This window comes from Ovis canadensis, chromosome 14, assembly GCF_042477335.2.
Source record: "Ovis canadensis isolate MfBH-ARS-UI-01 breed Bighorn chromosome 14, ARS-UI_OviCan_v2, whole genome shotgun sequence".
NCBI lineage: Eukaryota > Metazoa > Chordata > Mammalia > Artiodactyla > Bovidae > Ovis > Ovis canadensis.
Window position 1 is genome coordinate 78,338,617 of NC_091258.1, and position 17,614 is coordinate 78,356,230.

General features: G+C 44.6%; 1 protein-coding gene across 1 annotated transcript; it reads right to left on the bottom strand.

Annotated features, from left to right (window-relative positions):
• Positions 1-1,913: 1,913 nt before the first annotated feature.
• On the bottom strand, positions 1,914-17,037 carry ZIM2 (zinc finger imprinted 2). The gene is made up of 7 exons (XM_069552218.1): positions 16,964-17,037; positions 14,183-14,642; positions 12,332-12,435; positions 11,682-11,729; positions 8,531-8,657; positions 8,237-8,336; positions 1,914-2,803 (listed from the first exon to the last, which is right to left on the bottom strand). Exons 2-7 carry the CDS (start codon positions 14,553-14,555, stop codon positions 1,978-1,980), a joined length of 1,578 nt encoding a protein of 525 aa, XP_069408319.1. The 5' UTR covers positions 14,556-14,642; positions 16,964-17,037; the 3' UTR covers positions 1,914-1,977.
• Between the last annotated feature and the right edge of the window lie 577 nt (positions 17,038-17,614).

Genomic DNA, 17,614 nt, shown 5'->3' on the forward strand with positions numbered 1-17,614 from the left:
GGAACAACTCTAAAATAAGTAATGGTCGTGTTGAATCACAGCCCATGCCACAGATCCATCCTGATATAAATAAATTACTGAATAAAAATATAGGGAAGTAACTCTTCCTCACAGAATTCTAATTACTAAATGTAGAAGAGATGAGGAAAATTAAAAATCACCATTATAGTATAACAGAGTAAAAATGGCAAGTAGGTGAAACCCACTTGCTAGATGCTAGAAGTAAGTAGGTAAAAGTTCGAGGAGAAACTGGAAGCTCTCCTCAAAGTTTCTCCTGAGAGATATTTATAAATTACAAACGGAAACAAATAAAGGTTAATTAACAACATCAACAATAAGCCACACTGACGTTATGTTCCTCTGAGGTAGTGGTGGCAGGATCAGAAACAAATGTACAGTGGGTGGGAGGATGGTCCCTGGGAGGAAACAGGGCCAGTCAGTGAGGGCTGTCTCATCAGGCCCTTGGGAAACGAGGAAGAGGGGCAGTGAGTGAGCACTCACGTGGAGCAAGTGCTCATTTGGCTGGTGCAGGTCCTAATGAGTCATGTTTGTTTTTAACTTCATGACTCTGGAGCCACACATCATAAATCAGAAATGGCAGGATGAGAAAAAGCAAGGCAGTGAGTAAGACAGACACAACCCACCCTGCCAGGCAAGAAGTCAGATTCTGAGACACCAGGTCCACCTGGTTCCCGTGTCTTTGCATCTGACCATCATTCAAGTCGGTGATGCAAAACCTTTACATTAGAACAGTATGGTATGAAAGGGATTTTTAGTGCAATCCGTGGCTAATACTTTTGAGTGAAGTATGCCCAGAGTAGAAATAAGACTTTAGGTGAAGCTGGCTGTGCTGACGATGCCAGAGTCCAAGAACAGAAACAGCTTTCAAATACTCCTTCCTTTTCCAAAAATACAAAACCCCAAACCCTCAAATATAAAATTACAAAAACTTCTATTTGATCAGTAGCAGATTTACAATCTACAAGACCAATTATAAGAAAGTGTTTAGCAAGATACTTCCCTGATCAGTGTCCCTAAAATTTATCTAATCCTAATTGTAAGAGAAATGGTTATCAGAACTTCACTTTAAAAATCTTTTTGATCCCCTATACTACAAGTGTCCCCATCTGATTTAACATGAAATAACACTGAAATTACTAAAAAAGGAAGAAGGCTTCAGTCAGTACAGCTATTACTTTTCTTCAGAGACCATGTGACAGGAATAAAACAAACCTGGGTTGAGCATCAAGATTTAAAATAAGTATCTCATGGACTCTCAAAAACCAAATAATTGAACCAAACCAAGCTGGGGTTCATCACTTAAAACCCAGGTCAAATCAAATGACAACTTGGAGTTTCAAAGTTTGCTCTATCTGTAAATATGAAATAAATGTCATCAAACTAGGTGCAGTGCAGCATTCCTTGAAAGATCAAATAATACATATGGCAATGTTTTCAAAATTATGAACTACTATGTAAACACATTACCAATTACTTCAGCTTTGTGGACTGATCACTATAGGTACACTTCAAAGACCTTTTTACGATGCCCTCTGCTGATATATCCCATGTGGTAAAGATACTGTATGTCAACACTCCTGTAAAAACTCAGGCAACAGAGTTCCTGTCTGGAGCCCACCTGCCAGTCACAAATTTTTTGTCGGGATGTCAAAATCGAGGTTCTCCATTCTATAGACACCACCAGAAAAGGGCAAAATCTATCGGCTTCTTTCCCATGCAACAAAAATACTCTAACGTTTTCTGCTTCAGTGACTGACACACGTGCTGTCCATCTGCAAAAAGATTGTTCTATCCCCTTGCAACCTCTTGCTGTTTTCTGACTACACCATGACACATTTTCAAGTTGTTAACGAGGTGGGTGGGCTGGTGGAAGACCCTCTTACATTCAGAGCACTCGAAAGGGTCTCTCTCGAGGAGAAAGCCTACGATGTTGAGAATGCTCTGACGGGAGGCTTTTCAACAGTGACGGCACTCAAGGGGCTTCTCTTGGGAATGGAGCTGGTAATGCTGAGTGAGGCAGGATGGCTGGCTGAAGCACTTCCCACACAGCTGGCACTGGTAAGGCCTCTCCTGAGCGTGAGTCCTGTAGTGCTGGATGAGGTGTGAGCTCTGACGGAACCTTCTGCCACAGTCGCAACACTGACAGGCTCTTTCTCCAACGTAGTCGTGCTGTCGCTTATATCGAATCAAATACATCTTGTTTCGGGGCAACTCAAGCGGCAGGGTTATTGCTGCTCCGTGGGCTTTGAAATGCTGGAAAAGATGCGCAGCCTGGATAAAAGCTTTGCCGCATTGGAAACACTCGTGGCAGTCTTGACTCTGAATTCTCATGCGGCCGTAGACATCTGCACGCTGGGTCAAGGACTTCCCATCTGAGTGAGTCTTCTGATGTCTGGTGAGGTGTGGCATGAGGTAGAAGGCTTCCCCACACTGTTTACATACAAAGGGCTTCTTCCCGGTATGGATCTGCTGGTGTTTCTCCCGGCCTGGTCGGGTACTAAAATTTCTTTCGCAAAATTCACATCTGTAGCGCTTGTTCTCTTGGAGGAAAAACAAGCTGTGGGCCAGCTGGGACCTGGTGCAGACTCCAGGAGTAGTACGCTCCTGAGGATCCTTTCCAGGAAGACTCTCCGATGGTTTGTTAAGTTCCGAGCTTTTCTCTAGTTGATCACCCTCGTGGCTTCCTTCCTGAGTAACGGTCTTGGGGTCACTCATTTCTGTGGGCCTCAAAACTTCCGCCGGCTTGACCTGTTGCGACTCCAGAGGATCATCAGCAGACTCTCTTGTGTGGGTACACCAGGAGTCACCTGCCTCCAAATCCTCTATTCCTGCCCCCGAGGATGATTTTTCTATAGGCAGGCTTTGCTCTGGAGTTAGATCACTGGATTCTGATTGTTCCTCCCAATCTAAAAGGAATGTAAAAGGTCCTCTACTATTTTTACTCAGAGAGAAACATCATTATAGTAGAAACAGAAGAGAGAGACCAAAAATTACAGAATAGTTAGTATAGAGGTTTGAGTTTTCTGGGAACCTAAGGAGAGAGTGGGAGAAGGATGAAGAAGAGAGTAAGCAAGGACAGGTGAGGGTGAGGCAGAAGAGACCATCTAGGAGGAATGAACACTGATGAAGATGCCAGAGACACCGACAGGAGAATGAGAAGGACACCAGAGAAAGAGGTGGGACTGGGGCTTGGCTGCAACTTCCAGACCATGCTTGGTACATCACTGCTGTTTGGAGGAACTAATGTAACTGTGGCCATAAAGGGATTCTATTGTCAGGTCAATCTGGGCGATACCGTATGATGCAAGTCAGCCTTCACTCATGTAAGACTCTTCAGATCTCTTAACCAGCGTCTCAGAACTCAAAGAGGGGAGATATAAGAGGTAGCATTTCTCTAACTGATCTTGTTAGGGAACACTTTTTTTTTTTTTAAGAATCCCTATAATCATAATTCTGTAGGACTACTGAAGAAACACTGGAGTACACCGGTCAACAATCTCTCACTCAGAATAAAGCAAGACAATTCCAACTCTTTTCTTGCCTCTCAATCTCTCGTTTTACCCATTCAACTTAACACTTATTAAACGTCAATTTTGAGCAAAGCGTTATCCAAATGGATGTTCATAAGTCAGTATAAAGACTCTAATCAGGCTATAAATGTACAAAAGGAGTTTGGGGAATTAATTTCTTTTGGGAACAGAAAAAGATCAGGGAGGGGAAGGCATTAGGGCTCAGCAAGCAGTGAAGTGGGTGGCAAGCTTATTCTGAGCAGACACTGAACTATGAAAAGTACAGAGTCCTGGGGAGCAGCAATACAGGGTTATATTAGGAGTATCTATGAGAGATGAAAGTCGCTCAGTCGTGTCTGATTCTTTATGATCCCATGAACTGTACAGTCCATGGAATTCTCCAGGCCAGAATACTGGAGTGGGTAGCCTGTCCCTTCTCCAGCGGATCTTCCCAACCCAGGGATCGAACCCAGGTCTCCTGCACTGCAGGCAGATTCTTTACCAGCTGAGCCACAAGGGAAGCCCAAGGAGCGGTGGCTGCGCGGGCGCAGGAGGGCCTAGAGGAGCTACTCCACGTTCAAGGTCAGGAGGGGTGGCGGGAGGAGATACCCCTCATCCAAGGTAAGGAGCGGTGGCTGCGCGGGCACAGGAGGACCGAGAGGAACTACTCCACGTTCAAGGTCAGGAGGGACAGCGGTGAGGAGATACCCCTCGTCCAAGGTAAGGAGCAGTGGCTGTGCTTAGCTGAAGCAGCCGTGAAGAGATAACCCCACGTCCAAGGTAAGAGAAACCCAAGTAAGATGGTAGGTGTTGCAAGAGGGCATCAGAGGGCAGACACACTGAAACCATACTCACAGAAAACTAGTCAATCTAATCACACTGGAACCACAGCCTTGTCTAACTCAATGATACTGAGCCATGCCCGCGGGGCAACCCAAGATGGGCGGGTCGTGGTGGAGAGGCCTGACAGAATGTGGTCCACTGGAGAAGGGAATGGCAAACCACTTCAGTATTCTTGCCTTGAGAACCCCATGAACAGTATGAAAAGGCAAAATGATAGGATACTGAAAGAGGAACTCCCCAGGTCATTAGGTGCCCAATATGCTACTGGAGATCAGTGGAGAAATAACTCCAGAAAGAATGAAGGGATAGAGCCAAAGTAAAAACAATACCCAGCTGTGGATGTGACTGGTGATAGAAGCAAGGTCCGATGCTGTAAAGAGCAATATTGCATAGGAAGCTGGAATGTCAGGTCCATGAATCAAGGCAAATTGGAAGTGGTCAAACAAGAGATGGCAAGGGTGAACGTCGACATTCTAGGTATCAGCAAACTAAAATGGACTGGAATGGGTGAATTTAACTCAGATGACTATTATATCTACTACTGGGCAGGAATCCCTCAGAAGAAATGGAGTAGCCATCACGGTCAACAAGAGTCTGAAATGCAATACTTGGATGCAATCTCAAAAATGACAGAATGATCTCTGTTCGTTTCCAAGGCAAACCATTCAATATCACAGTAATCCAAGTCTATGCCTCAACCAGTAACACTGAAGAAGCTGAAGCTGAATGGTTCTATGAAGACCTACAAGACCTTTTAGAACTAACACCCCAAAAAGATGTCCTTTTCATTATAGGGCACTGGAATGCAAGAGTAGGAAGTCAAGAAACACCTGGGGTAACAGGGAAATTTTGCCTTGGAATACAGAATGAAGCAGGGCAAAGGCTAATAGAGTCTTGCCAAGAAAACACACTGGTCATAGCAAACACCCTCTTCCAACAACATAAGACTCTACACATGGACATCACCAGATGGTCAACACCGAAATCAGACTGATTATATTCTTTATAGCCAAAGATGGAGAAGCTCTATACAGTCAGCAAAAACATGACTGGGAGCTGACTGTGGCTCAGATCATGAACTCCTTATTGCCAAATTCAGACTTCAATTGAAGAAAATAGGGAAAACCACTAGACCTTTCAGGTATGACCTAAATCAAATCCCTTATGATTATACAGTGGAAGTGAGAAATAGATTTAAGGGACTAGATCTGATAGACAGAGTGCCTGATGAACTATGGACAGAGGTTCTTGACATTATACAGCAGACAGGGATCAAGACCATCCCCATGGAAAAGAAATGCAAAAAAGCAAAATGGCTGTCTGGAGAGGCCTTACAAATAGCTGTGAAAAGAAGAGAAGCGAAAAGCAAAGGAGAAAAGGAAAGATATAAGCATCCGAATGCAGAGTTCCAAAGAATAGCAAGAAGAGATAAAAAAGCCTTCCTCAGCAATCAGCGCAAATAAATAGGGGAAAACAACAGAATGGGAAAGACTAGAGATCTCTTCAAGAAAATTTAGATACTAAGGGAACATTTCATGCAAAGATGGGCTCGATAAAGGACAGAAATGGTATGGACCTAACAGAAGCAGAAGATATTAAGAAGAGGTGGCAAGAATACACAGAAGAACTGTACAAAAAAGATCTTCACAACCAAGGTAATCACGATGGTGTGATCACTCACCTAGAGCCAGACATCCTGGAATGTGAAGTCAAGTGGGCCTTAGAAAGCATCACTACGAACAAAGCTAGTGGAAGTGATGGAATTCCAGTTGAGCTATTTCAAATCCTGAAAGATGATGCTGTGAAAGTGTTGCACTAATATGCCAGCAAATTTGGAAAACTCAGCAGTGGCCACAGCACTGGAAAAGGTCAGTTTTCATTCCAATTCCAAAGAAAGACAATGCCAAAGAATCCCCAAACTACTGCACAACTGCACTCATCTCATATGCTAGTAAAGTAATGCTCAAAATTCTCCAAGCCAGACTTCAGCAATACGTGAACCATGAACTTCCTGATGTTCAAGCTGGTTTTAGAAAAGGCAGAGGAACCAGAGATCAAATTGCCAACATCCGCTGGATCATCGAAAAAGCAAGAGAGTTCCAGAAAAACATCTATTTCTGCTTTATTGACTATGCCAAAGCCTTTGACTGTGTGGATCACAATAAACTGTGGAAAATTCTGAAAGAGATGGGAATACCAGACCACCGGATCTGCCTCTTGAGCAACCTATATGCAGGTGAGGAAGCAACAGTTAGAACTGGACATGGAACAACAGACTGGTTCCAAATACGAAAAGGAGTACATCAAGGCTGTATATTGTCACCCTGCTTAGGTTAAAGCGTCTGCCTTCGATGTGGGAGACCCAGGTTTGATCCCTGGGTCAGGAAGATCCCCTGGAGAAGGAAATGGCAATCCACTCCAGTATTCTTGCCTGGAGAATCCCATGGACAGAGGAGCCTAGTAGGTTACATTCCACAGGGTCGCAAAGAGCTGGATACAACTGAGCGACTTCACCTTCACCTTCATGCAGAGTACATCATGAGAAACGCTGGGCTGGAAGAAGTACAAGCTGGAATTCAGATTGCTGGGAGAAATAGCAATAACCTCAGATATGCAGATGACACCACCCTTATGGCAGAGTGAGGAGGAACTAAAAAGCCTCTTAATGAAAGTGAAAGTAGAGAGTGAAAAAGTTGGCTTAAAGCTCAACATTCAGAAAACAAAGATCATGGAATCCGGTCCCATCACTTTATGGGAAATAGATGGGAAAACAGTGGAAACAGTGTCAGACTTTATTTTTGGGGGGCTCCAAAATCACTGCAGATGGTGACTGCAGCCATGAAATTAAAAGACACTTACTCCTTGGAAGAAAAGTTATGACCAACCTAGATAGCATATTGAAAAGCAGAGACATTACTTTGCCAACAAAGGTCCGTCTAGTTAAGGCTATGGTTTTTCCAGTGGTCATGTATGGATGTGAGAGTTGAACTGTGAAGAAGGCTGAGTGCCGAAGAATTGATGGTTTTGAACCGTGGTGTTGGAGAAGACTCTTGAGAGTCCCTTGGACTGCAAGGAGATCCAACCAGTCCATTCTGATGGAGATCAGCCCTGGGATTTCTTTGGAAGGAATGATGCTGAAGCGAAACTCCAGTACTTTGGCCACCTCATGCAAAGAGTTGATTCATTGGAAAAGACTCTGATGCTGGGAGGGATTGGGGGCAGGAGGAGAAGGGGACGACCGAGGATAAGATGGCTGGATGGCATCACGGACTCGATGGACGTGAGTCTGAGTGAACTCCGGGAGATGGTGATGAACAGGGAGGCCTGACGTGCTGCGATTCATGGGGTCGCAAAGAGTTGGACACGACTGAGTGACTGAACTGAACTGATGAGAGATGAAGGTGGATGTGACTCTTAGGCCAGACTGGGATGGATTTAAATGTTTTGCTAGAAGTTTGCATTTTCTTTTGAGAGTAGTAAGAACCTGATCAAAAGTTTGTGCTTTATAAAGTCAACTCCCTGAGTGGGGCTGGAAAAAGCAGTAGTATCACACCAAGGTTTTCACTTGTCTCAGTGAGAGAGGAAAGACCTCTGATTTCTAGCTGTCAGGGGAAAGGCAAAAATGAATGCAGGGGCTTGAACACTAGAGGATAGGGAGACTGGCCTCCCTGAAGCTGAGCAGGAGAGAAGAGATGAGCTTCGGAGAGGAGATAAAGAAGTACTGAGAATGATGCGGTGAGGCCACATGAGCCCCTGACGTGAAAGCACCTACCAGCCTCCTCCCTATGCTGAGTGGGCTCTGAGGACCAGCTCCCAGCCCCTGCTCACTGAGCAGGGTTGTCTCCCCGAGAGTCCGGTCTCACTGCTCACCTTGACATGTCACTGTACTCCCATCTTCCTCCCTAGCATGTGACTCCTCCTCTTCCAGCTGTGAGATAATGTCAGGTTTAGGGAACTGGTACCCTGTTGAAGAAGGAGACTTGTAACTTGGGGGTTCTGTCCTGTAGCCTCAGAACTCCCAGCCTGGTTTCTAAAGACTCTGAGATAATAGGAAAAGTGCAAATTTACACACAAGAAACATAAAGCCTGTTTCCAAAGATTTTGCCACTAGGGACATATGCCAATGTCCGGAAACAATTCTGGTCATCACAGCTTACCGAGGGAGACCAGGTTCCTGTAATTTTCCAGCATCACCTCCCGGTAGAGGTTCCTCTGAGAAGCACTGAGGTAGGGTAATTCCTCTGGACTGAAGTCCACAGCCACATCCTCAAAAGTCACCAACTCCTGAAATGCCAGACAAACTCCTAAATGATTGAAATCCAGAATTATCCCAAAGAGGGGAAAGGTGCCTGGTAAGAGGGGACTGACCATGAAGCAGACATTCAGACAAGCAGAAAGACTCTAATCCAAAGGTTTTAGGGACTTAGATGTGTATCTTTCCTTTTAGGGACTTAGATGTGTATCTTTCCTTTAAGTCTTTCTCATTAAAATGCTTTCTTCTCTGCAATCACCCTCTGCTTTTTTCAGTCTTTTAACTTTATAGAGGCTTTCAATGCCTAAGTCAAAGATCTCTCTTGGGAAATGTCACACTGCACTTGAAAATATGTGGGTTATTTTCTAATATCTTTTGGTATTAATTTCTAACATAATTCCACAGTGATAAGAGAACAGCCTGTATGTTTTCAATACCTTCAGACCATGAAATTTTTGCACTTTGTTTTATGTCCCTGGACATGTTCTAGTGTCTCCTAGTTTATAGTCTATGGGAACTTGAATAGAATTTGGATTCTCTTGTGTGAAAACTACATAAATCTGAATTCTGTTGAACTGGTTCATAGTGCTTTTCAGATCTACTATATCCTTCTACTTTTATTCATTCTATTAATTTTGAGTTTGATATTGAAAGTCCAACTAAAAATCTTAATTTATCTACTTAAAAATAATTGTAATTTATAGTGGAACTTCCCTCATAGCTCAGTTGGTAAAGAATCTGCCTGCAATGCAGGCGACTTGGGTTTGATTCTTGGATTGGGAAGACCCCTGGAGATGGAAATGGCAACCTACTCCAGTATTCTTGCCTGGAGAATCCCATGGACAGAGTATCCTGGCAGGCTATAGTCCATGCGGTCACAAGAATTGGACACGACTTAGCGGCTAAACCACCAACCACCACATAGTGGAACTATATGTAACTTTGTTTTGGACTCTCCAAGACTCCTGTAACTGTGTTATCATACTTTCATAATTTAAAACATAAAAAAGAAAGAAAAAAAGAAGTATATCTTTCTTTGGTCTTGAAGTCTGAGAGAAGTGGGAACATTCCTGAGATAGCTCCCACTGCTAATTTTTAGAGATTTATGTTGGAGGAGAAAGATCCTTTTAAGTTCCTTTATAAAGAGAGAAAAATGAAAATAAAAGCTGAGCGGTATACCTCAGTCGCAGGAAAAAGAGACAATTGGGTTTAAGCTCTGGTTCTCTTTTATAAGTTCTGTGAGTGCAGATAGATTAAGCTTCAGTGACTCATCCATAAAACACAAACAGCTCAAAAATATGAAGAGATAGCCAATCTTATTATAACAAGAAAATGCATTTCAGAATGACAAAGTGTGACTTTATACCCATTCAACTAACAAAAATTAAGAAGTCTGACAATACCAAATACTGTCTAGAGTATGGACTCTTGGTGGTGGTGGTGTAGTTGCTCAGTCACGGCTGACTCTTTGAGGCAAGCTCTTCTGTCCATGGGATTTCCAAGGCAAGAATACTAGAGAGCGGTTTCCATTTCTTTTCCAGGGGATCTTTCTGTCCAAGGATTGAACCTCCATCTCCTGCACTGCAGGCAGATTCTTTACTGACTGAGCCACCAAGGAAAATGTTAGAATGTGGACTTTTGAGACCTCTTAAAAGATGCTAAAAGTGAAGTTGCTCAGTTGTGTGCGACTCTTTGCGATCCTGTGGACTGTAGCCTACTAGGCTCCTCCATCCATGGAATTTTCCAAACAAGAGTACTGGAGAGGGTTGCCATTTCGTTCTCCAGGGGATCTTCTCGATTCAGGGATTGAACCAAGTTCTCCCACATTGCAGGCAGATGCTTTACATCTGAGCCACCAGGGAAATGTAAATTGGTAAATCACTTTGGGTCCAGAAATATACCTATTCCTAGGTATAGCTGCTCATGTGTACTGTCTTGTAACCTCCAAAATCTAAGAAAGACCCAAACATTCATTTATGGAAGAAATAAATGTATTATGATATTGGGGCTCCCCAGTGGCTCAGATGGTTAAGAATCTGCCTGCAATGCAAGAGACCCAGGTTCAATCCCTGAATCGAGACGATCCCCTGGAGAAAGGAATGGTAACCCACTCTAGTATTCTTGCCTGGAGAATTCCATGGACAGGAGACTGGCAGGTTATAGTCCCTGCAGTTGTAAAGAGTCAGACACAACTGAGCGTTCAGTTCAATCACTCAGTCACGTCCGACTCTTTGCGACTCCGTGAACCGCAGCATGCCAGGCCTCCCTGTCCATCACCAGCTCCCGGAGTTTACCCAAACCCAGCAGATGGTGGTTTGACTAGATTTTTCTTAGAGAAGGAACAATAGTGGGGGTTGGTTTTGCAGTCAGTTGAACTTGAACAACAGGTAAACAGGGTGGGCTGGTGAAAACTCTATTTCTTTTTTTTTTAATTAATTTATTTGGGTTTTATTCCAAGGAGTAAGCTTCTTTTAATTTCATGGCTGCAGTCACCATCTCCAGTGATTTTGGAGCCCTCAAAAATAAAGTCAGCCACTGTTTCCACATCTGTTTGCCATGAAGTGATGGGACTAGATGCCATGATCACTGAGTGACTAACACACATATAATCACACCATGGAATAATAATGCAGTAATACAAACTAATTAATTACAATTACATGCAACATCCTTGGTAACAGAAGGGTGAATGTAAAAAGCAAGTACTGGAAGACTACATAAGACTATGACACTCATTTCACTAATATACATCTGTTCTGTTTTCATGGAAACATTATGCAGATCAATGAACTAGAGAGCATGTACTGACTGCCCAGCTTCTATAGATGAGTTTATGTGTTTTCTTTTTTCAATATTTGCCAACACCAAAATATTGGTATAATTCATATTAGTTGGATTTTTTGACTTCTCTTTAAAAAATCAGAAGATCTAGAGATCTGGGTCCACATTCTCACATGGCACCATTAGCTGAAGCTGAGTCATAGCTGCCCCTTAGATGGGGCAGGTGCCCCCCCAGTTTGTCAAAATCCATCCACTTACAAACTCCTTTATATTACCTCAGTAGTCTCTGTGGGCATCTTCTCTTGGGATCCTTGACATGAACACTGTAGGGACAGAGGGCTATTCTCAGCAACAGATCATCTAGAACGTTTCTCAACCCTTTTCCCCTTATCTCTCCCTCAAGGAGCATTTTTAAACATTTAGTTTTCCTAACTGTCAAAAGCCTTCCCCCACCCATGAATTTTTTTCTAAAGGAAGCACAACAGGTTAGCTTCTTCTAGGTTTTAAAACATGATTTAACAAGAACATTAAGGAGCAAATTTTTAAAAATTCACAACAGTTATTTCATATATAAAAAGGAGCATAATAATAGTACAAATCACATGAGGGTTGCTTTGATTAAGTCAAAAGTGGAGATAAAATGGAATAATAAACAATGAAAAATTAATTCCCGAGATAAGAAAAGAGAGAAAACATTAAAGATATGGTATATAGGGGTGGCAATAAGTGTGAGAAAAAGCAGGAAAGCAAATACAAAGAGTCAGAAGAAAATTCTGATACAGAAACCAGGGAAAGGCTCAGTTAGGTAAAGTTTGTATAAAGACCTTAAGGAAATGAGGAAGTTTAATTAGATAGGGGAGGTCTAGAAATCAGAAAGGGGAGCTCCTCATACTGGGGAACTAAGTCAGAAGAAAACCTGACTCACCTGAGATCTAACAAATGGTTTACTGTCAGACATCTTTGCGTCCTCCTTTTGGTGTTCATTGGTGTTTCTATTTTCTGCAAGAACAGAGTTCCAAGCAGAGAAACCTAGAAGGGAAAGGAATGACCACAGCGTTGAGTCCAGTCTGGTAGCACCCAAAGAGAGAGTAGCCTGCCAACCCCTCACCTGCCATGGGCGGAAGCAGCACTTCCTATGACAAGAGAAAGACCAAAAAAAAAAAAAAAAAAAAAAACCATTTCTCAGCTCAGTGTGGCAATGCCAGAAAAGAGGTTTGGTTATCTCCCACCTCTAAACGCTTCCATTGATTTTCAGTGCCTTCCAAATAAAGCAGAAGTTCCCTCTTTATTGGTATCAATGGTCCTAGCTTCACTGTCCATTTAGTCACCAGGGAACCTCAGTTTCTCAATTGTAACATGGAAATTACGATAATATCTCTAATTTTATGGGCTCCTGTAAGGATTAAACATTACATATGTGAAGCACAAAGCAGGCATTTTAAAAAAAAAATGACAACTCTTATCACATCTTTTTCACTCAGGGATCTAGAAGACAACCACCACCTTCCCTTACGAAACCTGAAGTCCTTTCTTGCTTGTGGTCTCTTTCCAAGAGTACCTTTCACTATTCTATAGTTTCTTTCTCATACCCTAGCAAGCTCTTTCCCTTCCCTTGAATTCCAGTTCCATCAAAGGCTATGCCTTTGACCAAGTTTAAAAATTCTGTGGGACAATATGCCCTATGTCCACTGGAGGCAGTATAACAGCCATGATTAATAAGAGGACAGACTGGAGCCAGCCAGAGGTCTGAATCCTGCCTGCCAATTACTGTTGGTAATTGTGGACCACAGAGAAGTTGGGCTTCCCTGGTGGCTCAGACGTAATCCCTTGGAAAAAGAAGTGACAACCCACTCCAGTCTTTTTGCATGGAGAACTCCACTGGTGAGGAACCTGGCAGGCTATGGGGTCAAAAAGTCAGACACAGCTGCCGACTAACACTTTCACAGGTAAGTTATTCAACCTCTCTGTGCCTGTCTTCTCATTTGTGGAAAGAGGGTAATACCTATTTCAAGAACTACTAAGAGAAGTAAAGCACTATTATAAAATATTTAGAATGTAGTACATTTTAAGTGTCCAATGTGTTTACTATTAGCATCTTCACAATTCTTTTAATGAATGCAGGTGCACAGAATTGGACTAATCATAATCCTTGATACATCAGCATTCAGCCATACATGACCCTCATGTTTATTTCAAATTTACCTGTTTATATTTTTCAGTGTAATCAACCCATCCCACTGGTCCACATCCTAGTCTTGTTCCCTTGCCTTTCTCTGCTTGTCTATTTATATATACATAAACAATGCTTTGTTTTTAGTATCAATTTCATTCAGCTTTGTTTTTAGTATCAGTATCATTCAAAGGGCTATTAGGAGTAAATGGCTTTCTTCTATCATCATTGAAATGCCCTTAGTTCCAGTCTAGTAACTCTGAGTTTCTAAGAGACCAGTCAAATTCTGACAGAATTTAAATTTCAGGCCTCATATCTCCCACATTGCATGCCATCTTTTTTTTGTTGACTGGGTATTGTTTTGTGTTGACACTAAAGTTTAGGCTCAAAATGAAATGTGGAAGGGCAGGGAACAAAGCAGAGAGAAGGCATACTCTCAGAAAATAGCATTAAAAGCAAAAGCCAAACCTCAAGTTTCTTTCATTTCACATAAGATTAGGTAGATTAGACTGGAGATTGTAAAATTCATTCATTTAACAAGTTTTTATTTAGCTCCCTCTTACGTGCCAGGCATACAGCAAATGTTCAAAAAGTCCCTCCTCTCACCTTCCTCCTCACATGCTTGGATCAAGTCTGCCACCAGGTCTCCTGCTTCCTTGCTGCTCTTGGGCTGTTTTGACCTCACCCACATCTGAACTTTCTCTGGCAAGGCGCTCAGAAACTGCTCCAGCACCAGCTGCTCCATCATCTGCTCCTTGGTGTGCATCTCTGGCTGCAGCCATCGCCAGCAGAGCTCCTGGATCTGCTTCACAGCCTGGTGAGGTCCTGTCACCGACAGGGACTGCAAATACCTGAAGTCCTGATGAGAAACTCTCGGAGCCTCTGGGTTTCTTACAGGGGTGGTTTCTGGATTTTCTTCTTGATGAACAAGCTGGGGATTCCTCGAGATATCATCCAAAACCTCTTTCACGTGGAACATTTTTACAGCTTGACCCTTCAAAGGATGGAGATACTCTAAAAGGCAGGCTGCTTCAAAGCACACTGTTGTGGAAGATGGTGGGCTGAGCTGTATCAGATGAACAAAAGAGTTGGAAACCTTAGGATCTGCAGAAATTACACAGAGAGACTCACAAATGGTTTACACAGTTTAACTGGACAGTAGAGGTTATGTGAATCAAAGGAAGTTAGCTCATTTCACACAAATGCCTAAATGAATATTCACACAGATTTGTACATCTACAGACAGGTTGTTGCCTCAGTCACAATATCAGGTCTGGAAGATCCACAGACACAGGCTAGAAAAATCTCAGTAATGGCACTGAAGGAAAGAGACTTGAACCCCAAACCACAATCAACTGAACTAATTGATAAACTACATAAGAATATCATTTTAAAAATGAGTTAACACAAAATGAGGAAAGATCATTACATTCATCCTACAAAGGGCTGGATTCCTATGCAAAACATATAAGGAAATCATACAAATCTGTAAGAAAAAGGCAGTGATCAGTTAAATATTCAAATATATTTTCTTATTTATTTAAACATTTTAATTCTTAGCTAGAAGTTAGTCTGGAATAACATATGAGAAGATTTTAATTTTTTTCTAAATACTTTTCTGTCTACCATCAATTTTAAATTTGTTATTACTTCCTTTTTTTGGATGTATGATACCCCCACTGAACTGAATTTCTATCTCTACAGGCTGAAGCATAAAATTCTGAGAAAGGAGTAGCAGAAATGACTGTGAAATCCTGGCAGCCTGCCTTCCTAGGCTAGCCAGGTCCCAAGCTAGAGCAGAGAGTCACAATCCTTTCTCCTTGCCCAGAGAGGGAAAAGTAAGGATAAAAGCAGCTAATGTTACTTGGAAAAGAAAAAAAAAAGCCGAAGAGTCCCTAAAAAACATGAGTGGTGGTAGGTTCCATGATTTCAGAGTAAGGAAGAAATTCCAGAGAAAACGGGATGAGTGTTGGGAGAAGGGAGTAAAGACCAAGAGATTCCAGGTGGGCAGAGGCTGTGGCAGGAGGAAGCAGGGACTGAAGGGAGCCACCAAAAGAGAAGTGCTGAGGTATGGAGAAAAGAGTAAAGCAAGGCCAGGCAGAATGCAGAGCTGGAGCAGAGGAGGGGAGCGGGGCAAGGTAAAGAAGAAGAACCAATCTGGTCTAAGAGAGGTGTCCAGGGAGTAGCTGGCACCCAGAGAGAAGGGGTGGGGCTGAGGTAAAGGCGGAGCAGAAAGGACAGGCAGAACTAAGGAGAGGAAGGGGGGCAGGACTGAAGGAAAGGATATAGAGAGGAGAGGTGAGAGAGGTGGAGGAGGAAGGCTGAGGGAAGAGGCCCAGGAAGGACGGACCAGGGCCAAGGCAGAAATAGGGGACAGCAGGAAGGCTGAGGGAAGGTAAGGGCTGGGAGAGCAGAGGTGGGTCAGAGCCAGGGGGAAAACACAGATGAAGGTGGGACAGGAGGTAAAGGGGACGCTGAACGAAGGAGCGCCTGAGGTAGATAAAGGGGAGCCTGGAGAGAGGCAGGAGCAGGAGAGAGGGGAGGGAGAAAGGCAGGGACAAGGCTGAGGGCACTGTCTTGAGGGGAGAGGTGGGGGCCTAAAGAAAAGGGGGGGTCTGAATGTGGGGGAAGCTGGGGGAAATGGATAGGGGGTTTGGAGAGGAACGGGGGTCTTCAAAGGGGAACAAGGGTGGTTCTGGTCGGGGAGAGCGAGAGTGGGGTCCTAGAGAGAGGGCTGAGGGGCATCCTCGAAGGGGAGGGTGGAGGTCCTCAAGGGGGAAGGCGGGTGTCCTGAGGGGAAGACAGGGGGTCTCTGAGGGGGGAAAACTGGGGGGATGTTCGAAACGGGGGGCGGGCGGGAAGCGAAGGGAGGAGTCCTCAAGGGGGAGGGTTTTCTAGGGCAGGAGTCCTTGAGGCCAACAGGTGTCTCCGAAGGGGAAGGCCCGTGGGGTCCTCGAAGAGGAGGAGGGGGAGGGTCCTCACCGACCAAGGAGCGAGTTCTTGGAGCGGAGAGCGGAGGGGCCCTGAAAAGGGAGGGTCTGCAGGGTCCTGGGTGTGGGGAGGAAGGTGCTCGAAGCGGGAGGACGAGGACGGACGGACCCGTCCTTACGGAAGGCCTTCAGGCCGAGGAAGCACTGGCAGGAAGCGGGGTGTGAGCAGCAGGGAGGCCGCCGCGTCCTCCTCAGAGCCGACTTCGCCCGCGCGGCCTCCCGCACCCCTTCCCCTCAGGGCCGCTACTTCGCGCCTCCCTTCCCATCGACTTCCCCGCGAAGGGGCGCGTCTGCCCCGGCGTCCTCTCAGGGACGCCCGCGCCTCCCTGCCCACGAGCCGGCCCCTCGCCCCCAGGTCCTCTCCCTTGCGTCCGGACCCGGGCCGCCGCGCGCTCACCTCGCAGACGGACACCCTCGCCTGAGCGAACCTCTTCGCCTGACGGACCGTCTCCGCCTCAGACTTGCCGCGCAAACCCGCGACGCATGCGCAACACGGTCTGCGCGTGCGCACTGCGGGACGGCCCGCGCGCCGCTCAGAAAACGCGGGCCGCTTCCGGCTAGCTCCGCTGGGGGGCGCGCGAGGACCGCGCTGCGCGCAGAGGGCTGGGCGGGGCCGGAGAACTGCTTCCTTCAGGGGCTTTACTAATTTTTCAGCAGTTAGCACGCGGTTTAAAAATTTTCTTAATAAACAGTATGCAGTGAAAAGCCTTCTCACTGTGGGTGTGCTGCTGCTGTTGCTGCTAAGTCGCTTCAGTCGTGTCCGACTCTGCGCGACCCCATAGACGGCAGCCCACCAGGCTCCCGCGTCCCTGGGAGTCTCCAGGCAAGAACACTGGAGTGGGTTGCCATTGCCTTCTCCAGCGCAGGAAAGTGAAAAGGGAAAGTGTGCCACCGACCAAATTTTTATGCTATAAACCACGTAACACTCAGGTGACCGGTGTAATTATTTGAATATTTATGAATAATTATATTGAATAATTACGAAAGCTTGAACATGTTTTCAGTGTCCTTCCACAGTGTCTTTGTGTATATATGAATAGAGGTATCT